The 24,949-nt window shown below is 39.7% G+C and overlaps 1 protein-coding gene across 4 annotated transcripts in view; it reads right to left on the bottom strand.

The window, feature by feature from the left end:
• Positions 1-244: 244 nt before the first annotated feature.
• The window catches only part of PHF20 (PHD finger protein 20), a 67,814-nt gene continuing 43,109 nt past the window's right edge, over positions 245-24,949 (bottom strand). For 2 of the 4 annotated variants that reach the window (XM_066330531.1, XM_066330530.1), the window contains 10 exons: positions 23,380-23,553; positions 20,669-20,767; positions 18,720-18,881; positions 16,400-16,596; positions 11,527-11,626; positions 7,746-7,941; positions 6,191-6,253; positions 4,930-5,332; positions 2,959-3,142; positions 245-1,392 (listed from right to left, as the gene is read on the bottom strand). In XM_066330531.1, coding sequence (XP_066186628.1) covers positions 1,250-1,392; positions 2,959-3,142; positions 4,930-5,332; positions 6,191-6,253; positions 7,746-7,941; positions 11,527-11,626; positions 16,400-16,596; positions 18,720-18,881; positions 20,669-20,767; positions 23,380-23,553 — 1,721 coding nt within the window. In that variant the 3' untranslated portion in view covers positions 245-1,249. The remainder of the gene's footprint in view (positions 1,393-2,958; positions 3,143-4,929; positions 5,333-6,190; positions 6,254-7,745; positions 7,942-11,526; positions 11,627-16,399; positions 16,597-18,719; positions 18,882-20,668; positions 20,768-23,379; positions 23,554-24,949) is intronic. The other 2 variants (XM_066330534.1, XM_066330533.1) reach the window with 2 other exon arrangements.

The raw sequence follows: 24,949 nt of genomic DNA on the forward strand, positions 1-24,949 counted from the left end.
AAACTAAAATCACAGCCATTATTTCAGGAGTGGTGATATGAAGCTGAAAGACTCTGAACCTCTCAAATGCTCACTATGTTCCAAAGGTTCTGTACAATGTGACTGAACATCAGCAGCCTTGTCACTTTGCTATCACAAAGTAAATACAAACTGAAAATTAAAACTTGAAGTATAAAAAGGGACTTTGTGAACACAGACCATTATAGATAATAACCCACTCACTGTCAGCAAGGACAGCACCTCATGCATAGATCTTGAGGCTTTATTTACACAAAAACTGATTCCCAAAACCACACATTCATAGCAAGTCTTTACAATGAACACATCCAGAGTATTGAAAAAAAATCTACATTTCCAAATATAACCGGAATGGCAATTATTAACAAATGGATAGAAAATACATCACATCCATGACAGACCATGCTGCAGTCTGAACTCAAAGCGTGGCTCCAGTCCTTTCCAGGTGGCATTCTGTACTACTGCAACAAGCGTATCCCACCAGCAACTGCTGCAGGAGGCACAGGACGGCTGGATTTAGGAGCTCAAGAATGCACATAAACACCACGTTCATGGGCTTCCCCAGTACCAAGTCATTTAACAGTGACAGGATAAATACAGAAAACAATCATTTATTCTGGAAGTAAGTGCAATCCACCTGTGACCTCCTGCTACATTATTTACTGTAACAGAAGTGTGGGTCAGGCCACTGTTACTTGAAAACCTTCACGTAACGTTTTATAGTCAAGAGCTGGACATTCATACTTACTAAATCTGAAACTGTAATAACATCTCCTAATGATTAAATACTGAGTGCTAGTATGCATAAATCAGAAGAAATAAAACCATGACATGAGTCACTTAAACTATGCAAAGTTATTTACAACCCCTGTCAACCAAACATTTTTGGCTCTTAGAACTCTGTTCTTCAGTGGCACGATTTTTAGTCAATTTAATGATGAAAAAGTCTACCGTTTTGATGAACAACTTGTAAGGAGTGAAAATCTGAGTGTAACTTATCAACCAACAGGTAACCTCTGGAGACAAGAGTATGACCTTTTCCACAGCATTGCCATCGTCTAATAGACCTGAAATAACCTTTTTGCTCTTCTTTGAACAACACTTCTTCACAAGTCCCTGAAGTCAATCTGCGTCCCATGCAACCAGCATGCTAGTTTCATTTACAGATTCAGAGCTGCTCCCATCAGACACTCCAGCTTTGCACACAGTCATAGCCCAGTGTTCTCCAGCCTCATGTGGAGCAGCACAGTGCGATCTGCTGCACTTTGCCCAAGTCAGTTATCAGCTGCTTTATGCAATGTTTGAGCTGGGGGAGTCGAGCAAGTGGTTCTGGGGGTTGCAGCTCTCCTGTATAATCCAGCCAACTCTCCAGAACTGCAAAGAAAACAAAAACCGTCACTCCTGCAGTTCTCAGCAAACAGCTCATCTGAAGTCACAAAACAAAAATTCTCTAAATCTTTTGTAGATCTTGAGAAAGCAGTAGGCAATATTCTTATTAGAGAAGGCAATATTCTTATTAAATATTCTGTTATTAGAGACATCATAAAACTGAACACCTCACACCAATCTTTCGAAGTAAGTTTTGATACATAACCAAATAATTCACATGGGGATGGCGGGGGAGAAGCTGCTGCTCCTAGGAAAAAGGAGGACAGGAAAACTCTGGACCAAACATTGTGAAACCTCATGTTAAACTTCCTCTGAACTGTGTCAATTCCAGGGCAAGGACACTGCAGTACAGAGAGTTTATGCCATCAAGGATGGGACTATTGTAATGAAAGAAATCTGTCATCAATATGGAACACAATCGACCAAGTCAGAACTGGGTAACACAAAATATGGATGATAATCAAAAGCACGAACCAGCAGAGTGCTCCACAAGGAAAACGAATTCCTGCTTCAAAACCCCTTTAAGTGGGAAACAATAAATCCCATTGAGCAGAAGACTCGTCAAGTGACAGTGTAACACACCCACAAGGAAGGTGGTCAGGCTGGACTATGATGAGTTCTGAGGATGCTGACAGTATTGCAAACGGAGAATGAAAACCTGAAGAGAGCATAAATATGTCTGCCAAGAACAGCCACTGCCACCAACCAGATCAACAGGTGAATTTTACCCACAGGCAGCACCTGCTGCAAAACCAGCAGCATCACTCACTACTGACACATACTGCCTTGGAGTAAAAAAGTTCCTGCTCTAAGCAGCAACACACTGCTCTGAACCTGCTCAGCAGCAGGTACAAGAAGTCTAACTTTTGGGAACCAGGGCTTCTTTAGGCAGTACAGCCCTCCCTGACTAATCTTCACTACCTGAAACAGCCCTTTAACAGTCCAACTTTTCAGTATCTTGCTTACAAAGAGAGAGCTCTTACTTGGGCAGAAGTTGGATTCCTCTGCAAGTAAAGCTGCTGTTGTAACCACTACACAGCCAATGGTCAGACTTAACAAGGTAAAGAACTACCCTGAATTATTTAATGCAACACAAAGAGTTTATAAGTTTTCCATTACTACAGAAATCTGAAAAGCCATTTAAATGAAGAATCTGAAAGAGACAGGAAAAGATAAGAGCCCTGTGCACTGAAGAGGCCAGAATGGGTTAACACAGCCAGCAAGACCCTGAAGAAGAGAGAAATGCAGACACACAGAAGAGTTTTGGAAAATTACAAAAACCTGAACTCAAAGAGACACAAAGATATTCCAGTACAACATCTGATGCAACTATTTAGAGATGAACTTGAACTTGTTCTGTGAAATTCTGCTCTTTGCTTTAAAACCCACCCCCCACATCAGCAGCACATCTATCTTCTATCAGGAAATGTGATAAAGGAACATTCATCTCTTTGTAGGTCTGAAGAAGTAAAATTCTGGTTAACATGCTTTGAACAGGTAGTTCATTCAAAAAAAAAAGGTTATTTTTTAAACTAGAATAACACTACTTACCATCTAGCTCCTTCTCAATGAAATCCATTCTGTGTATAACCTCATCTTGCAGAGATTCCACATGAGCTAAAAGATTGAGCTGCCACTGCAGCTGTGAGTTCACAACTCCTTCTTTGTCTTTTTCCAGCAACTTCATTTCAATAGCTTCTTCTGGAGATACTTTCTTAGACACGGACTCTCTCACCTAGCAGAAATACACAAGTTAAATATTTGTACAGTAGAACAGAATCCAGTCCCCCCTAATTGCTCAACTCATCATAGGCCAGGGAGTAAGAGAGACACAGACCATATACAGATACTAAACTGGCTTGGGCAAGATCTAAATGTAAACATATTTGTATAGGTGTTTTCGTAGAAACTACTTGTACTTCACAAGCATCTGGGTTTCTGAAGGTAACATATACATGTATAGTTATCTCCCTGCCACTTTGCATCTGGAAGACCTGCCCCTGAATCTGTGCATCTCAAGGAATGCTGAAGCTGTTTTTCACCTGACAATAACCAACTAAAGAGCAAACAATTCAGGACTGAAAACCAATTTTTCCTTAGAGAATCTAATCTAAATTCTACTAAAATTCTCACTGCACCATCTCCAAGCAAGCATTACCACTCCTTACAAAACTTGACTACAATGTCAACAGTGTTCATTCTACTCATCTACTTTTCTCCTTCTTCTGGGGAAATATGAGCCTTTAGAAAAAGGCTCTTTTAGACTGAAGAACTTAAATATTTGCCTTTCTAGGAAACATAACACAATCTCAATAAACTGACAGAAGTTAAATGCAGCAAATTACAACTTACTTATAGATTAAATAAGAGTCATCCTAACCTTTAATCTAAAAAAATGGAGCTCAGTATTTCATGGAATCATAAATCTGTACAATAGTTTAAGTTGGAAGAAGCCTTTAAAGGTCATCCAGTTCCAACATCTGCCCTGGGGAGGGACACCTTCCACTATATCCCAGGCTGCTCCAAGCCCCGCCCAACCTTGCCTTGGACACTTCCAGAGATCCAGGGGCAGCCCCAGCTGCTCTGGGCATCCTGTGCCAGAGCCTCACTACCCTCATAACAAAGGATTTCTTCCTATTATCCCATTTAAAATCTAGACTCCTTCACCTTAGGTCATTCCCCTTTGTCCTGTTACTCCATTCCTTGCCCAAAGTCCCTCTCCAGCTCTCCTGGAACCCCTTTAGGCACTGGAAGGGACTCTCAGGTTTCTCTCGATCCCTCTCCAGGTGAACACCCACTGCTCCCCAAGCCTGGTTCTAGAGCAGAGGGGCTTCATTAATTTCCCAGAGAGTTTTCAACATTTCTCAGCTCACATTTCACATGAGTTGCTATTAAGAGAAGCAAAGTTTTTGCACTGGGGAGTAGAAAGGCCTTTACTAGGCTTACAGAGCTGACAAAGAGAACCCAGCACTGAAAAACTAAACTTGAAGTGCTACAGTAGGAAGAAGACACTGGACTATTTAATGGTGATCAGTCTTAAAAAAAAAAAAAATCACTTGAGGCTGATACCTTTTTTCCCCCATCTTGAAATGTTGCCTGAAGAACCTAAAATCAATTTAGCTATTAGAAGGAACATGGAAACAAGATGGATATAATTAGAAGCTGGCCTGCCACTGTATTTGGTAGAATCATACATGCTTGGCCTGTTCACTCTCTTTGCTAGTGTTTATTTTTCATTTAACACATGAATGTAAGCAGCAATGGACCAGTGGACCATAATATATTTTCAAACGACTTGAGGTCTAGAAGCCAACTAATATTTTTTAATTACAATATAAAATGAAGGAGTTTACCACCTTTGTAATTTTAATTGTTATTGGCAACTTAAATTTAACTTAAATTTAACAGTCTAACAAAAAAATTAACACAAACAGATCAAAAAATATTAAAAACAGCTGAGGTTTTCAGGCTGCCAGGCAAACACATGCTCTTTGTCAAAGAGGGTTATTTTAATAAAAATACCTTAGAGTAATTGTGTTTCGGTTCATTTTCCATCTTGCATATTTCTTGGTCCAGATTCCAGCCAAACCTCTCTGAGAGGGTATCATCCCCATTTTCCCTTATTCTATTTACTCCATCATCCATGGCCGAACCTCTTGTTTCCACAACCAGCCTCTGCTCTATGGCAGGGTAGTAGGCCCGAGGCTTCTGGTAACAGTGCTCACTCGTAATGTAAGATTCCTCCACAGAAGGAATTGTTGTTGAAGGTTTCTCAACTGTCCCATTCCAAGTTCTGTAACTCGCTGTCTCCTCTTTGCAACAGTTTTCTTCGAAGTGAATGATGTGTTTTGTATGGATTTTTTCATCCACCGTGATCTGCTTCCATGGATGACACCAAAGCTTTAAGTCAGGGTGTTCTTTATTTCTGTTCAAACAAAGAAGGAAACCACCCAATTTAAATGCCAAAGTGACTAAGCAAACTATCCTCTTACGTAAATTATTTATGAAATTAAGTAGAATAATTAAGCCAAACCCCCCCCCCCCAAGAGTTTGGATTAAGAAAAATCTTGAAAAGTAAGTTGCAAATAGACACATACAACTTCTCACCAATGTTGGCCCTTCATGGAATATTTTGTTTTAATATTTGCAATTTATTAACAGCAGACATTAATTTTAAGTGGGATATTTTTAGTAAGGTATGGTACACCAACACTGTAGTGGTGTTCCACAGTGGCCATAGATCCCTTCATGCATTGCTAGAAAAATTCTTATTTTAATTGTCTTCAAATTGACTAATACACTATTTATTCCAGCAGAAGGGACAACTATAGATATCAGATTATTACAGACATAACAGAAGATTTAGAGTGAGCATTGTAACCCATGTTCTTCCTTGTGTCAGGCATCAAAACAGCAGTAAAAGAGCAAAACAGAATACTCTGCTATCTTCAAAGGGTTGGCAGCTCATTTGCTACAGGCTGCAGGAACACAGCAGAGCAAAATCCTGACTCTAAAGCACCTGCATGGGGCTGCACAGAAAGGGGTGGCTGCCCTCAAGCCCCCATCTTTGCTTCCTTGCCAAGGGGGATGGACTTATTCTATTCAGCCGATCCAGCTTTTCTAGCTGTTCATCAAACTACTCAGCAAAACATGACCACTTGGCTTTGGTAGTAAATCCTTTCTAACCCATCCTGCAGCAGCTCAGGTTTCTTCAATGTCTCTCAGAAGAAACCAGAGTGAGTACAGTTGCCAGGGATGTGCTAAGACTATTTCATACAAGCACCTCTGCCTCCAGTGCTGGCATAGCGAGGATGTATCTCCCTGGTGAACCATCTTGAAGGTATGCCTGGAAAAGTGAAAGCTGGGCGTCCATTTACTGAAGCTTTCTGCTCAAGTTGCACTCATCTGCTACACCTAAAGAAATTATGGTTTGCTCAGAACAGAGCAAGAGATAATTTTGCAGAAGACAGACAATTTTTCTGAAAAATGATGCACCAGTTACCTAAGGATGAAAATTCAAATGCTAATACTTGAACAACCTTTTAACTCCTGCCTGCTGAAGGTTCACCCTTCCATGGCACTGCTGAGGTCACCTTGGGTCCTTTGCCACCTCCTTGAAACACTGAGCAAGAGTCTCCTTATCACTTCAGGCACCTGTAAAATCATCTTCTCTCTAGCTGTTGATCTGCATCAACAATATACCAATTATTCTAATTCAGCAATTTTTCAACTCCCTTCTGGTTTATATAATGATAAAGAAAACAGCAGTTGAAGCTTTGAACCAGATGCTCCAAACAGGACTGCACCTCACTTTTAATTAAGCCAAGCCATCACACTGACTTTAGCATGGGAGTGAAAAGGAACAAAACCTGCAGCAACCATCACATATATGCCCAGTGCTCCCTACCTCAGTACTACCTACATCTCAATTCACAACTGGAAAGCCTCAAATTCAAGTGTCACTCTAACAAAAGACCCAAGGAGCAGCCTTACAGTATTTATGTTTCAGTCTCCAAAAAGGAAAGAGATTACTTACCAAACTAATTAAAGGATCCCACAATGGAAAAGCAAGACCCTATGTCAAAATGGCTACTCTCTTGCTTTCAGAGGTCAGTAGACCTCCTAAATCAGCACAGATTAGGGGAAAGGGTCCAAAGAGTGCCAAAATCACTTTGTTTTCCAAATAGCTGCTGCCATGCAATTTATCAACTAAAAAAATTACAATTATGGAATTCAATTAATTTAAAACTGCTGGATTTGAGTTCAAAGAAAAATTTTTTTCAGTGATCAGAACCCAAAGATGACTTTAAATGGGAAAATACACAGAAAAGTTGACTTGATAGAAGAAAAGCCTTTTATATAAATAATTATGTTATTTTCTGGATATATAACTGAAATGACCTTTGTTTAGATATGAAGTGCTGCAGGTAGCTGAGGGTGCAACCACTACCCCACTGCATCAGAACTACATACCGTACCAAACAAAAAGATCTGATTCCTCTTGGACAAGCTATGACCAGATTTCCAGGAATGGAGAAAGCAAGTGCTGCAAAAATGGTGCGATGGGTTATAAGTCTATCCTGTTCTTACTTAAAATCCATTTGAGTGATTGAGTAAAATCAGTCATTGTTAGTTTTATTAGTTTATCGCTTTCTATACACATTGTCCATTTACGTCAATCAACTTTCAAGCAGCCAAGTCCTTTCCCAAGGTCACATTAGCAATTCAATGTCATAAATCCACAGAGCACAAAAGCAAGTCTGAATTTTTGGTTATTTTTATACTTGCAGTCTAATTCCCGAGGAGAACACGCCGGCTGGTACTTAAATACTGCTTACTGTAATATGCTCATCTTCAGCTGCAGCCCGTGCAGGACTTCGATCACTCGCTGTACATCACCAAGCAGCTGGTGAGTGGCCACTATCTTCTTGGCATTCTGGTGGGAATAATTTTCTTCCAAAAATGCTAAGCCATGCATGTGACCATTACTTAACCACTCCTTTTCATACCAGTACTTTAAGCTGGACCTCTGACCTAAAGTGACAGTAACGAGTGAATTAAAATGAAATGTTGACATTGCTGGTAGTAATTCTGATTACCTCCAGTACGCAACAGGTTATTTCTTATCAACAGAACCAATGAAGATTCTGTAACAGCAGACATAACCCTGAACAAATGAAGAACTTCTAAAGCAGGAAAGCCAAAAACCTCTGTCAAACTGTAAAAGCATTCAGACCCCAACTTCCATCAAAGGACATCCACAATAGGCTGAGATGAGGCTGAGGAAGGTGTATTTTTAGCAGGGTATCACACTGTCTAGTCTAACCACGGTAATGACAGAAGTTAAAGTCTGAATGCGGCTCTCTGCAGACAGAAAAAGGCAATCAGCTTCCCAGTGGTCTTGTTTTACAACATCAACATGTATCAGTACAGTTCTGCCAAAGTACATTTTGAAGGAATCAAGGATGAGGTTCTGGTAGAAAACTTGCCTAAGTCAAGCTACTAATAATGACAGTTATATCTTAAGAGATATCAGCATATCTTGATACTGAATATCAGCAACAGCTGAAATGAAATGGTGTTGAATGTGATAAATGCATCCATAGAAGTAACTTACACTGCCAAACAAACAGTATTATAAGGAAAGATGCTTGCTAAATTGCAAACACACACAAAAAACCTTCATGCTATATACACCTAACAAAAGCTCCCCAACACCCTGTAAAATGTAGTTACTAAAGATGTTCTCAGTGGACATTTAAGCACCCAGAAAAATAACTGCATCAGCCACTGCCTATGTAGAGCCCAGGCAGCAAGTCCACAAAAATCAGAGAGAAAACTGGAGCACTGACCGAGAACCATAAATGCAAAAAGGTCTGCAATATAAGAAGGTTAATACTGACTAAAGCAGAAGCTAAAAAAGGGAGTTACTTAGGCAGCTGAACAAGACTGAGGCTGGCACTATATAGGTATTAGGTGGCATCAGAAATCATGACAGGGTAAAACAGGATTTTGAAAGCTGTACCAGCTCAACCTTCCAGGCAGATACACTGTATCAAGGAGGAAGGCAAGCAGAATTTTTGGTAGGGTCAGAACTGCACTGGAGACACTTCTGGCCACCTGCATTAGCCCACCCTCATTAATTTCTGTATTAGAGAAGCTGACATCTGTGACAGAAAGCCCACAGGATTAAAACAGTGACTTTGAGAACTTTATGGTCACCTGAACAATTGAGGTGACGTGCACCCTGAGATAAAGTCTGTTGAATGGCCACGCCCAGTTTTGAAAGCCACTTCTTTGCAGATTATCATACGGTCTATTAGCTCACTTCAAGCCAAAAGCAGAGTCACTGAAAATCCATCTTTGCAGTCAAAAAGTTGGACACGTTTTCCTTTTTCAAGACAAGTAAAAATTAAGCTCCCTCCAATGTGACTTTCAGAATCTTCAAATTAATAGTTAATGATGAATTAAACAAATGAAGCTGTAATCAGTTTCTGCACAAAAGCACTCATATTCAAACGTGATGACACAACTTCAGTTTGCATGTGCATTTTAGTTCCATTTAAAACTACCTTCAACTGACATAAAGCAAAATATCTTTAATAAAAAGTTTAAATCCTGGAAGCAAGATACTCTAAAAAACATATATTGCTGTCTCTGTACTAAGTCGCATGCCTTCATTGCTGAGAGTACAAACAACAGCAGTAAACATACTACACAAATCTATGAGTTAAAGTACAAAAGAGCTGGTAGCTTTCAACAGCCAAAAAGCCTGAGATCACAATCCAAATACGTATATAAACTGTAAAGGTATTTTCATCAGGTGAACAGAGATCTATTTTCTTGCCATTTATAACCATGGATTCAATCCCAAACTTCATCCATTTTCACTGTCAGCAAGGCTTTGTAATCCATACAGCAGAAAGTCAGAGACTATTCCCCTAAATGTAATTTTACCTAATGTGTAAGATGGACTAAGACTTTTAAGAACATGTGCTAATGAGGAGAGAAACGTACTGCTAATCAGCTCTGACTGTGTTACCCCAGGTAAATACCAATATACAGGGTATTGTAGATGTGTTGGTTTTGCATAGCCTGGTTTTTGGTATCTGGGGGGCCACAGAAGCTGCTAGAAGCTTCCACCATATCCGGAAGAGCAAATCCCTGATGGCTCTGAAGACGGACATGCTGCTGGCCAAAGCTGGCCTAATCAGAGAGGTTGGTAATGCCTCTGTGATAACAGATTTAAGAACAAATCAAAACGAAGTCACAGGTTTTTGCTTCTAGTCAGAAAAAGAGGAGGAGGTGAGAACATGTGAGGGAAACAACACAGTGACACCAAGGTCAGTGAAGAAGGAGAGGGAGGAGGGGCTCTAGACACCAGAGCCGAGATTCCTCTGCAGGCCATGGCAAGGACCATGGTGAAGCAGCTGTGCCCCTGCAGCCCATGAGGATCCACAGGGGATGCAGAAATCCATCCATAGCCTACGGCAATCCACAGGGGATGCAGAGATCAACCTGCAGCCCGTGGGGGAGGTGCTCACACCGGAGTGGGTAGATGCCTGGAGGAGGCTGTGATCCAGTGGGAGACCCAGTGGAGAGACAGGGCCCCTGCTTCCAGGCTGGAGCAGCCTGTCCTTGGAGGACTGCACCCCGTGGACGAGTGACCCACAGTGCAGCAGTTTTGGGAGGCCTGTGTGCCCGTGGGAGGGACTCATGTTACAGCAGTTTTGGGCAGACTGTGGCTTGTGAGACTGTACCCACTTCAAGGAAGTTCATGGAGAACTGTCTCCCATGGGAGGGACCTCATGGTCTCAACGGGGAAGGACTCCTCTCCCTGAGCAGTGGAGGAAAATCTCGGGTGATGGAAGTGACCAAAACCCCTATGCCCTGTCTCCCCGTGCTGCTGGTGGGAAGGAAGAAGGGGTTGGGGGAAGAAAAGGTCCTTTTAGGACTCCTTTTATTTCTCATTATCCACCTATGATTTTGTTGCTAATACACTCACTTTGTATCTCTAATTTGAGCATGTTTTGTCCTTGGAGTATTTTCTCCTGGTCTCAACTCATGAATCCTTTGTTAAATTTTTCTCCTCCTCTGCCCAGCTGTAGCAGGGAAGGGTGAGCAAGCGACTTCCATGGGTGCCTGGTGTTTGGCCAGTGTCAAACCACGACAGCAGGTAATGCAGTCAATGACAACAGCCAGGGCTGAGGAAAGCCAGGACTCTTGTGCTGCCTGGTTCTAAAGAATGCATAAGCCGGATTTACTGGGGGAGAGCTGCAGTCACATCCTCTAAAATGTGCCCATTTCTCTGCTTGAGCTTCCTGAGCGTTTTCTACACTCATCTGCCACAGTCAGACAGTACAATCCTTATTATAGCAAATATGTGGCAGATGGTCATCACAGTGAAAACATTCTTTTCCATTCCTGCCCTTTTGTAATTCCACAATATTGACTCATAAACGTTCACATAAGTTAAACTTTCTGAAACTGAAACTTACCTACAGCGACAGACACAGGTAGAGAGAAAAATAGTGTAATTTTTCAGAGAGATATAGATACAGACAAACTAGCAGATTTACTACATACATAACAAGGGTCTGTACGCTTAGATTTCTGTACCTGGAGGATCTTGGCAAATATAGCAGGTATATTTCTCAGGTATATTATCTTCCAGTAAGCCCATACAGACTCCATGCTGCCAGCACAGACACTCTTCACACTGTTCAAAGTCAAGAAGTGCCCATTAATAGAAATGAAGACTAGAGGAGCTTCAATACCATCATGTCAATTAATAAACACAGGATCTACATATTTTAAAACAAAAAGGTCCATTAATATCCACACTCCACCTTCTACTTACAAGCAGATACATTACAGAATCAGACAATAATAAACTGTGAGCCCTCACCACATATTTTTCATATATGTTTCTGGAGAATGACAATTAAAAAATCGAAGTAGAAATCCTAAAGGTACAAAAATATTTCCTTTGGGAATTAAAATCTTTCATGAGACGCACGTGTACATAACCAGGACAGCCAACAGAGCAATCAAGCGTTTTTCACCAAAATAGATCAAATTTTCTGAATTGAAAGGCTTTCCCCTCAAACAGTAAATCACATTCACTTATCAAATCCCAGAGATATTTACGTCACACAGGAGTAGTCAACAATATGTTTTACTGATTCTTGTACTGCCAACATTTTATCCATTTCAAAGGTAGCTCTACTAACACAAACCTCCAGTGCAGTTGCAGCTGCACTAACTTTAAGAGCTTCCAACATCCTTCCAAGGCAAGACAAAGCAACAACTGAATATAATTTGGATCTCTTTAGCACAGTAACACTATTTAAAATGCAATCACTGTTCTTAAAGCAAGCAAAAATGGATTCACATTATGTTTTGTCATTTTTTTCCCTTCGTCAGTATCTTAACGGGACAAAATTTTGGTTGTAGACTACAGACCACTGAAACATGGAACAAAACCCCACATGAGAATATTATGTCAATTTTGATTGGAAACTGTGATGTCAGTTAAAAATTACGACTTTCCCAAGCAGTGAGACAAGAGATCACATACCCTTTATTTCTCAGAACATAAACCAAAAGCAGAAATGTTGTCAATGCTGGTACAGGACTGCAATACGAGCTAAACCAAACCCTAACAATAACTGAAGGAATCTCACATGTTGCTCTTCACTGACCTACAAAAGATGCCAACTTGCTAAACATTTCACCTGTATTCAACACCACTTTGATTAATGCTCTTATCTCCTGCCTTTCCTCAAGCTAAAAGGGACAGAAATGGATGACCAGACTTTGAGACTTCACTGCATTAAGTAAGTGGTCTAGGTGTGAAGGAAATAGAAGCTCTGGGAATGGAGAATATAAAAGGTTAGACAGCTTTCTGAAGGATGGGACCAACAATGTTTTGCCTTCCAAAATGGGTAAATAGTCCTAACACAGTTAGAGGTTTTCAAAAAAGGCAGAGACAATCCTTTCACAAATTAGAGCCAGAAAAAGGAGATCTAAAACAAAGGAAACAGATTAAATGAAATAGACTGTGTGCTAAAAATAAGAAGGGAGTTCCTGGATCTAGTTAAACCTGCATCCTATAAATCATGCCCTACTGCACAGGGCAGTGCTCAGTGATTTTCCAGGCAATTTTGCCCAGAACTCTAGTGAAGCATCTGTCCTGGGTTACAAGTGGGGCTGTAACTAAACTATGTGTTCTACTCCCATCTACAACACTACTCCTGATGAAGTGTTAACGGTGGGTCGTTTGCAAGAGCTGCTCAGACACCCGACTCCCCAAGCTTCAAGTGAAAGAGCGAAATAAGCAAAGGAGGCAACTCCCTCAGCCGCTCTCCTCCACCCACCCCCTCAACCCCAGGTACATCACGGTAGTGTTTCTTTGTCTTCACAAACTGACTGAACCGTGATAACTACATCCAGCCTAAGGGGATCATCTCTGCCAGTGTGCAATGACGGCTCAACAGCCCCAGTGGGCAGCTGTAACGACCTAGGACATCAAGGACTCTCCAAAATATCCTATGACTCATAGGATTACATCATCTCATTGTGAAATTCCCTGCCCTGGGGGTGGCATTGAGCATTCCTGCCTGTATCTGACCATAAATAATCTGAGTCCTTTAGGGATTTAGGACACTACGACTACTGGAGAGATCCAGAGGAGGACCTGAACTTCCACAAGAGGACCAGACCTCCCACAAGACCACTGCTCTCAATTTCAACCATCATTTCAACAGGACAGCTATCACTATTTGACAGCACTTAGACCACCACCCTGACCAACAGAGTACTTGACTCGTAGTCTGACTTTGTGGGTTTAAACCAGCATTTGTGTATTGCTGCATTTACTGTAAACTTTCTATTAAACTGTAACTCTTACCTGAAATCTCTAAGTATTTATGTGGGGTTCATTTCTCCTGCTGGTTTACTTTCAAACCAGCACAAGCATCCCAACTTTTTTAGATTTTACTCAACTGCTACTTAAATATCCATCCCTCCAGGTGGATTATTTAACCTGCAGGTCCATTCTTAAACCTGCAGGTCCTGCTGCACACTGTGGCTGCCAGGCTACAGGATACTGCTCTGGTACATGCTACCCGGAAGCTATCTGCCCAGGTGATAGTAAGGAGGTTCAAAGCATGCCAAGCAGGAGATTTATAAGAGAAAAAACATACAGCATTGTGCAAAAAAATACTTAAATTGAAATTCAAGTCACAAAAGAAACAACCTACCCCAAAAGCTAAGTACTTAAAGCAGCTTTTCACCTTCCAGAACAAAAATATCTCAAGTCCATTTGCACCCATCACCTCTAAGGCCATGAAATCCAGCCCAAGAATTTTCTGCATCATACAAAGGTTCACCCATGTTTAGGTATAAAAACTAAAAAGAATGGACAATGACAGTCTGTCTGGATTTCATTTAGCCTTATCACAAAAACTGAGTGCTGTGCCTCCAGAAGGAACATGGGTAATGCTACACTGCTGCTTTACACCACTTCCATAAATGAAGTCTAGCAACCTCCTGCAGAGTTATAGAGACTGGAACAAAACATCACACTATTTTTCTGTGCTTCTTTTCCCAATTTTTCTACAAACTGAAGCAGATAGTTTGCATTGTATAAATGCAAACCCAGACTGCTGCATCCTAGTGCAATAAATGGCATCCTTAATTATTTAAAGGCAAGTACAGGTCAAAGAATTTTTTTATAAAATCTTCTGAATGTGGGGGAAAATTAGTTTAGATATCCAAAGGATGAAACTTCCATTTTAACTGTGTATGAGTTTTATTAAATCATAATGGTCCCCAATCTTTTGCAGACAAGAAGGCGCAGATGTGTTCAAAATTAACATTTTCCTGCATAATTTTCCTAATTATTTCTAAATTTGGCACATTCATGACAGAGAGAATTCTCAAGGACACATTCTCAAAGAGAATGCTTAGTATTTTCCATCTCGTAAGAGAGGTGGGGGATACATTTATAGTGGGAGGTGTACCTCCAAGCCAGATCCACGTAGAAACTGCCCTGGCTCCTCATATCAAAATGGGTATACAGCAAACCCAAACAGGCACCTCAGGTGCCAGCATATTTCCTTTTACCTCAGTCCCCATAAAGAATGCAGGTACTCACAATACTGCAGATCTGCATCTCTTTTCTAGAGAGAATTACCTACTCTACTAGCTAATTCTTTCACAAAACAGTTCAAGTGTTTAGAAGTTTGCAATATGCTAGAAAAACCCTGCCCAAAGCAGTTCAACCTAGCAAGTCAATCTCAGAAGAAGCCCATGAAATTTTAGAAGAAAGGTATCCATTGGCTGTGTCCTGAGACAGCTGACAGTTCCCTACATTCTGCAATCCTAACCTAGTGTTGAACTTACTTTTGCCAGTTACAGTGCAGGCTATTACTCTGTGGTTTTCTGTAAGCCATTTACTCAGAAGACATCTACCCCCTTTAGTCACCAGTCAGACTCCTTTTTTCTCCTGTACAGTCTGGTGCTATTTACTCAAACTTGACCACTGCCTATCACTCCATCATCCCCTACTAATTCATAAGGTACCTTTTGCCCTGCATTTTCAGGATCTAACACTAAAACAAAGGTGTGTGAAGTGAACTCACCAATAAGAGAAAAAAAAAATCCTACCTCCCACAGCAAAGCTCCATGAAACAGCATGGAAACTCAAAGAAAATCAATTAGAACAAAAAATCATGAAGAAACTGAATTGATCTTTTTTACTTCACCCCTTGAGATTAATAGGAACTGGGTGGGATGGCTCAAAGCAGCTACATAGGGGAATGAAAAAGGTAAATAGGCAGGTAACTTCCAAGGAGGTTTTTATTAACAGTCTGGAGCAGGAGAGATAATAGAAGCCTCTCCAAATTTTCTGTGGAGCTGGTTTAAAAAGAGCAGGTATGTGGGGAACTGATAGATAGTCCAAGGTAGATTCCAAACTTTGAATTTGCAGACTACCACAGAATGGATAAATGCAGTTCTGCTTTAAAGTAAAACACTCAAATAAATTTCCCCCCACCCCCCCCACCGCTGGTCTGGAGACCTTTATGCGTAAGTCAAGCTTCTTGCTGGGCAGGGGAACAGGAGGTATAATACTATCTGATAGTAATGTTCTCAACAGTCTCTAAACTAGAGGGAGCCTCAAAAGTCACTGATTTCAAACATGTGTTATCAGAATCAAGGAAGTAATCTAACTTAAGAAAAATTCACAGATGATAAACCAACCATTTATGGCTTGGAGTGAATTTTCCCTCTTTCCTTTAATTAAAAATACCTAACTGTACAATGAAGCAAAAGTTAACTATCGTAGCAGCTACCCTGGCAGATTACCTAAAAAAAAGTTTTAACTTTGGAAGACAACAATGGTTTACTTCATATGCAAAACAAAAGTTTCTCCACTGACACCTTCCACTGCATTCACTGAAATGTGCATTTAACCTCCACTTCATACCTGAATCATGAAGTCATTTTCTTCTTTTACTTCACAAACACACCGAACAATCTCAAAATCACTTTCTTCAACTTCTTCATCAGGGTTGGTGGTTACATCAACATCCTGACTGCAGTCATCGTCACTCCAAGGCAAGCTATCCACAGATGACTCACTCAGGGTGTCATCCTCTGCACAAGAAGTATTCATATAAAATCCTGAGTAATTACAAGAAAGGTCCCTCAAAATCTCAACCCAAGTATGCAGACATACATTCCTAAAAGCATGAGTTCACAGTGTAATTTAAGGAATATCACAATTTTAACAGTTTCTTGAAGGTTATTACATAATGAATTTTTATAGTCTCATTAATGGCTTCTTCAAAATATTTCAGCAGCTTCTGTTGTTAAAACTGTACTGTCAACATACAGTATCTCAAATGAAAGGCACAAAATCTCTTCAGACAAAACCACAAACACCAAAAACAGGCTTGTACATTCAAATAGGATTCATGCTAGTTGCTGCAATTCGTACAGAATTGTGACTTGGCACTTCTAGTGCAGAGATCTCAAAAAGAGGCTCTCAAAAACAGAGATCTCTTCTGTTTTATGAACTAGTCAATCTTACAAAGCCATGCTTCCATGACAGAAATACTGTGTCCAACACAGAATTTAAACCTGCTTCAGAAATTATTATTTTCATTTAGTCTTCTGTTTAGGATGCATTATAAACTCACAGGCAGTGCAATGCACAAGGTATTCTTCCAGAACTACTTACCTAAAGCATTAGTGCATCCTAGATTTAATAAAATTGCCAAGAAAATTTTAAATGAACAGCACCACTAAATTGAGAATCGTACCTCAATCATATCAAAGCAGTGACTGCATCTTCCTTGGGGACAGAATGGGAGGCTCAGAGGAAGAACATGAGGCATTTTAATTATTTGAAAATAATTTCATGTGTTAGGGGGTAACGGAAGGTTAAAATTTTAGTCTTAAGTAAGATGGTGAAGTCTCACCTACAGTGGGTATAACTGCTTTTACCATTTAGCTCACAGAATCCTAGAATGCCAAAGACAGAACCACTAGTCTGTGGCATAAACTATATCTTTTAGAGAAACATCTGTTGTAAAATTAAAAGGGATGAGAAACCAACACAATAGTTTATTTTCATATTTAAAAGTTCTATTCCACCTCTGAACTAGGACACTCTTTCCTAAAGTACTGTGGAAGTGACAGTAATAGTAGGCGCACTACAATTCTATACCACATGCAAGTTTCTCTTTTATTTTCACCAGATCTTGTTTATCTAGGTGCAAGTTCTGTAGACGCAAAAAGCAACAAAGCAATTATGAAAAGGATGAAATTAAATAATTCCTGGTATTTTCCACCACTTTCAGTATCTATGAACTGATCAGAAGAAGTCTGAGCAACTGATGGCCAAGTTACTGAACAGTATGTCCTACGGTTGATATACTCCAGAAACACAACTGCTCAGACTTGCAAGACACGTTTCAAGATATTATCAAGATGCGCACTTCTGTAGTTTTTAATGTTTCCTGTTTAGCTTATAAAGGGGAATTTAACTGAAGTTAAATTTTACTTTTGTCTAAAAACAAAGTTATGAAAAAAAAAAAAAAATCAAATGGTTCGCAATAGTGTATCTGTACAAAAAGGAATTTAAGGTTCTTGTATATAATCAAGCTATCATACATTTTCTATTTCCTTCAAATTTGTGAGTTTTAAGAACAAGAGAAAAAACAAATGTTTATCTTTTTTATTGTAACAGCTTGTAACACGTAGACCAAGATACTAAGACTTAGAAAAGCTCATACACAGCAGCCAGATTTTTATGGGTTCTGCATATGAAGACACCAATAAACAGCTACTCAAAAGTCATTATAACCATGTATCATTCTGTACCTATACAAATACACATCACCACACCTAGTGGTCTCTTGAACACAGCAAGCTTGCAAAGCACCCATTTTTAACTCAGAAGGAGTTCTTACTTAGTAGAGACCTTGGGAAATATGAAAAATCTAATTATTAAGTTATTTTAGGAACACAGTTATTTTAGGAGTTAATAAGGCACTGAAAAAACCTCCAAAATAAGCCTGATTTCTGAAATAATGGCAACAGTCTTAAAGCCTATATGAAAGCCAAAGTAAAAAGCAACAACCTCAAGGTCTGGCAAAACCAGGGGAAGGAAATACACACATCTGAGTAAGAATAGCCAAATTTAAACAATAAGAACCAGTTTTCAAGTATGTTAATGTGGCTGATGTATTTACTGGTAATGAAAGACAGAACCAGAAAGCCATAGAGGAGAGTCATCTCACCATTTGATTTTGATTTTCCCTTGTGCTGTCCAGCATCAGTGCAGTGCAATAGTGTACTTGGGTGAGCAGATAATTTATTTGAAGAATTAGACTTTGTGACAACTGATTTTTCCGATGAAAGCTCTTGTGAGATATCTGTGTTCTCCCCAGTGCCTGAATACCCTGTAAAATTGTAGTAAATATTATCATTAAAGATATATGGTCAAAAAAAGTTGACAGAAGATATAAACAGAACCATGCATGCCCACAGCAGGAATGTGTAATTCACTGAGCCAATTCCCAGTATGCTGGAGCTCTGGGACTGCATGACGCTGCTGCAAGACGTGCAAGCTTTCCAGAGGCAAGGAAGGTAATTGTCTGAACCAGACAATTTTATACCACTAAGTCACTGTTTACTGCTGACAGAAGTGAGAAGGGTGTAAGTGACCAGCCTCTCCAGGCCAACTATTCTTCAGGCTGAGTAGGTGTACAAATGCTTTTGCTTTGCAGGCACTTACACACAAGCACTGCTAGCTGGATATCTCCCCCCATCCCGCTGTTACTCACAAGCACACATCACGCACATTCCCTAATCCCACAGACTTCAAAGTGGACAGAAATCACTCACTTTCCTAGCCTATGTATGGAACAGAATGCACAGGTAGGCAAGCCCAGATTGGGAGTGTGTGAAGAAAACACCTTGAATGGTTCCTCTGTGAGGCCTACACTGGAAATAAATCAAGGCTGGCTGAAGTTACAAGTAGCACCCTCCAGTTATCTGGAAAAAATCTTCCCGGACTGAATTATGATAAGGTCAGCATCAAACAAAGGCATGCAACATTTTAAAACCCAAGGACAGACTGACAAGCACCTTATGGGGTCTACTGGTGCATAAATCTACAAATTACATTTTGCACATTGTTTTTATACTTCTGAGCACCATACAATGAGAAACTCATTAAAATTATTTGTCTCGGTACAATTCTGAGTCACCTGGCCTATGGCTCTTCCCATCCACTCTCTCAACAGCTTACTCTATTCATGGCAGCAATCCGAGAAGTAAGGTATTTTCCATCTCAGAAACTCCTCCTTAGGGAGATCTAGTTTCACAGATTATGCGCCTAGCATATATTGCTGCATCCCCCTCAACAGCAGAGGAAGATGTTACACTTGATCCTTAAATGTTTCACCAAAGACTTTCCAGAATCAGCTGCATTTTCAGCAGTGAAGAATCCATTACCTCTAACACCTGGGCCTCTACTTCAAAGCTTGAAATGGCCCAAGGAAAGCATTCCCAGGGTTCCATAGATGAAACCAACAGATAATGTTGTTACTACAGACATTTTAATGTAGTGCAACAGCATGCTATGAGACAGGAAAGAGGGACACAGCTTGAGTATTGACTTTAAATTGGGTTTTTACTTAACCTCTCCAGAAAAAGTATTAATTCCTTTAAGAAAGCAATAAAGGCTGTGACAGGTTTAACTGGGCTCACTGTTACAGCCCACTCTCCCCCAAGGGAAGGTGTAAGAAGTAACAAGGTTAACAGCAGAAAAAGAGAACTCAATGTTTCCAAACTCCAGGATAAAGCAGCCCCAGAACTAACAGAACTGAGAACAGCCTGTACACAGGGCATCTGCACCCTCTTAATTCGGCAAAGCTTGCACAGAAGCACACTTACCAAGGAAAAGCTCAGCTTAGAGACTGACATTCATTCAGGAGTAACATTCATTCTGTGCCATTACAAGCACTACTACAAGTCACCACCTAGTATCAACAATGAAGCTTAACCAGGAAATAGATTATCTTGCAATCACAATCTAAAATCAGTTACTTAATAAAGTAAAAGCTAAGCGAATAAACAAGTCTGAACTGCAATGCCTGCTCTTAAGTGATCTAAAGCAGTTTTTTGAGGTAAGAAAACAAAATAATGAAGCCAGTTCAATCTACAGAAAAAAAGTGAGCTTTACCAGTCTTAGACCTTTTTTTCTTTTTTTTCTTTTTCTTTGACTTGGGTCTTCCATAGTCTTTGGAATTTTTTTCCTTGTTCTTCTCATGTCCTTTAACTGCTGAAATCAGACAAAATTCCAAATTAGTCTAAAAATATATATATACATTTACTCTACTTTATAATTTTCTTAAAAGCCTCCACAGTTTCTTTGGACAATCAAGGCCAGTTCACTGAAAAAAAAAACCCAAAACCAAAAATTAAAATAAAATAAAAACCAAGAAGAAAACTTATTTGTAAGAATTCCCCAGCTCTCAATTGTAATGATCTATTTTAAGTCCTAATTTGACTGTCCTGTAACAAAATATGAGTATCCTGGAGAAATCAAATGCACACCAGTACCCACTGATTATTTCCATGCTTCAAAAATCATAAAGAAGACTGAGTATTTGTTACTTCCACTTTCTAAATTATTATGACTGGACATTTCAATAGCATTGTAATAGAACAAAACCCAAGCACCCCAAACTTCAGTTCAGTTCCCCAATCAAGTACTTTATTGATACTGAAAATGGAGTAACTGGTTCAGCTGTCTTTAACTACTGTTCTCTCAACATCTGTTCTTCATCCTATTTTACAGGATTAAAAACACACAAATTTTGAATGACTGACAGCCATCAATCAAGTCTATCCTCAAAGCATGTTTCCAGAGCACGCATAGCTCAGTATAACCCTGTTGCAAGGTCATGTACACAAATCCGCTTTCCAGACCCCAGCGTTTGGCTGCATCCTGTCTTTCAGATATAGATCTGAACAGCAGAATTTCTAGATAATAATGCAGCTCCTTAAGTAAAATATCCTGACTCAGAGATGTAATCAACACCTATTATGGAAGGATGCCTTGTATCTCAAAATGGCTCTGCTCTCAGAGCGCTTGGCTGATTGAGCCACTCAACATTCCATTCAGAAAACCTATTTCAATGTCAGATAATAGAGATCTGAATAGGCACTTGAAGACACCCTATACTGTAAGGAATCTTCACCTGCACAAACCATTTGAGAACCCTAGGTCGTCTGTAACCATTTATGAAGCAAACCAGCAATACCAGCTTTTTATGTCAACCTCTTTCATACATGTCAAAAGTAAACTCCAATTCATCAGCTGCGTATTTATGGCACAAACAGTTCACTGAGAAACTGCAAATCAGTCATGTTTAATCAGCTCTGTTTAGCATCCAGGAGACTTACTGAGCAGACTCAGTATTTACAGATTTCTTTGTGCAGCTATCTTCTCAAATGCACTACACAGTTAATGCATGTTTCCCTGAAAAAAAAAATCTTCAAAGAACAAGTATTCAAGTTATCATACCAGTCTTAAAAAAACCTCAGGTACTGAACAATCTTGTTGTCTAAAGCTGTTTCTTCTAAGTGCTCTGAAATGTAGTGAGTTTTCACTGACATAAGACCAGACAGAGAGTCGTCTAGGTTAGGAGCATCCTCACAGATTCACATGATGACACAAAGACAAACTGAAAACCAAAATCCTAAAAATTAAGCACAAAGCAACTACATTTTTAAACGGTTTGGTTTTTTTTTTGTTTTTTTTTTGTTTTTTTTGTTTTTTTTTTGTTTTTTTTTTTTTTTTTTTTTTGTAAATGGAAGATTTCAACTTCCTTGAATGGCAGAGACTCCTAAGAACTGGGATGAGCGCTAACCATCCTCCATCACATCACCACTGTGCAAACTAATTTATAATCTCTAAATGCAACACTCACACATAGGACATGTCCCACTGAGTGAGGAACAGTGAGGAGATGCTGATGGATCTCATTCAGACCTTCCTGCAAGGGAGGGCAGTGAGGGATGCCCAAGGACAACCAAGATGCAAAGTACTGTCTGTTTGCCACGATCAACAGAACAACACAGACAGGCAGCTAAGGAGGTGATCTCCAGGACACAGAGCATCTGTCATAGATACAACAGTCTAACCTCAGATTTTGTGTTTTCCTCATCACTGTGACTCAAACTCTCACAAACATCTGAAGGAAAGTGGTGATGTAGTTATCTAGAATTATGCTGGAAATGATTTATATATTTATATACATACAAAATATTAAAATATATTGTTTCTATGAGCACATGTGTGTGTGTATACATACATCACCCCATCCCAGGTGGCTGTTACCCACCTATACTACAGTAGATTTCAGTATAAACAGAGTTTATATGACACCACTGAATAGTCAAAGTTGTGAAGGTCTTCAGAGATGTCTAGTAGCAACTGCTGACTACCAGAAGTGGTCAAAACTATTGAAAAAAAGCCCTACAAAATATACCACCCTCGACCATCATGCCTCATGCTCACCCCCACCTCCCTCTTTTTAAGTTTAGGTATCTAAGTAAGCACAAGATTACTTAAAATATTTAATGATTTAGACAACCAGAAGTAGAATAAAATTAAGACCTACAAGCTTTTAATGACCTTTAATACTTTAGTACTTTTTACATTTTATAAATATTACCAAGAGACTAGGAAGACTAAATCCCAGTGCAGATAGCATGAAAACTTACAAAATGACAGTGAAAAAACACTGCTTATATTTTGTGCTGTACATTTATACAAAATTACTCTCTCTAAATGAAGATATAGAGAATATTATCAGTTCCTTACAATGTTTAAAATTTTCCCAAGACTTTCCACGTTAACTTTCCATGTTAAACCAAAAGCCGTACCATGTTGAACTCTTTCCCGAGGCCTCCGCAGGGCTCTTGCTATGTGGTTCCTGGTTTGGTCTCTAAGAGAATGTCGGTGACTATTTAACGCACTTACAGGAGTTGAGGTTCTTCTTTTTTCTACGTTTTCATCTCTATATGGGGTACTCCTGAGGGCTATGTGTAGAGGAGCATCTACAAAGAGAACAAAGACCAAGTCCAAAGCTATAAATACTTTCCAAAGTCAGTCTATTTCAGCAGCAGCAGCTCTAGCAGTCCATGCGGAATGTTTCTGATCAGACACTGCTTAGCTCAGTCCTAGACCTGACTAAAAAGCTAAAATCTCCCAAAGCTTTTGTTGAGGGGCCTTTCTTTCAAAAAGAAACAGGGGATGTCCATGCATTCCCCAAAGCTCTATTCTTCCAGAAAACCTGTGACTTCAAGAAAAGATGAAAGGAGAAACAGTTTGGTTCAACAGAGATATAGGTTGGGTAATTTTTATTTGTTTCTCCAAGCGAATAGGTGCCAAGTCGGTTTAATTAGAAAAACCACAACTAGTTCTTAGAAGTATGCTTTGTAACACACAGAGAAGTGGCATAAAGCAGGTCTGCATATATAAGGAAGAACAGTTTTTAAATACACACCACTGAAACAACAGTACTTCAATCAAGAGTGAGATGCAAGAATTCAGGATCACTACCTAAAATTAAAAAAAACCTTAAGATGCAGACACGGCTTCACCTGAGATTTAATTTAAGTCAAACAGTTTCATCCTTCTAACTGCAAGTAGCAACTCCTACTGAAAGGCTCCTGGACACAGAAAAAGAGCAGTGAAGGTGATAAAAGCTAAAGCTGCATGGCAGGCAGGACAGCAGACTAAACAAGACCAGTGCACTGCCATTTTGGATTATTACATCAAATATCCTGGCCAATGAGACCCAGTACCCAAGGTGGCAGGCTGCTGACATTTATCAAAAATATCCAGTTCTATCATCATACACATCTCAAAAGTTAGAGGATAAGAAAGCAACTTCTTTCTAGTCTGAAGATTAACATGCCACACTTAGACACCTTTAATGAAACAAATGTGAGCAGAACCTGAGAGCAACTGGAAAGGGAAGGGAAAGAGTCCCAGAGAGCACACTTAAAAAAAGAAACTAGATCAACCACCCTGCCCTGATTAACATTTCAAGTTGAAGAAATAATAAGGAGCATTAAGACATGTCATTGTAGAGCTTGCAGAATCACGTGGATTTCTTCAGACAAAAGAAACTCCAAGATGCAGAAATATTATGACATTTTCCCTAGTCCTCCCTCTCAAGGATGTCAGAACTTAAGGGTAAAAAAAAATCCATACAAAAAAGAAAAAGCCATTTGCAACTATTTAACAACCAAATTTATCTTCTAGTCACCTGCCCTAGTGCTCTACAGCAGCCACAAAAAACAGAAATTAAACCAAAACCCAACTGCCACAAAAGAGTTTCTAAAAGATGCCTTTTGTCCAGACAGGCAATTCACTGCCTTTCACTAGGTGCATACTGCCCTCAAGAAAGTAGAAGGTTTTGTCCACAAAGTATTACTAAAGCAGAAG

This window comes from Sylvia atricapilla, chromosome 16 (assembly GCF_009819655.1).
Source record: "Sylvia atricapilla isolate bSylAtr1 chromosome 16, bSylAtr1.pri, whole genome shotgun sequence".
Lineage (NCBI taxonomy): Eukaryota > Metazoa > Chordata > Aves > Passeriformes > Sylviidae > Sylvia > Sylvia atricapilla.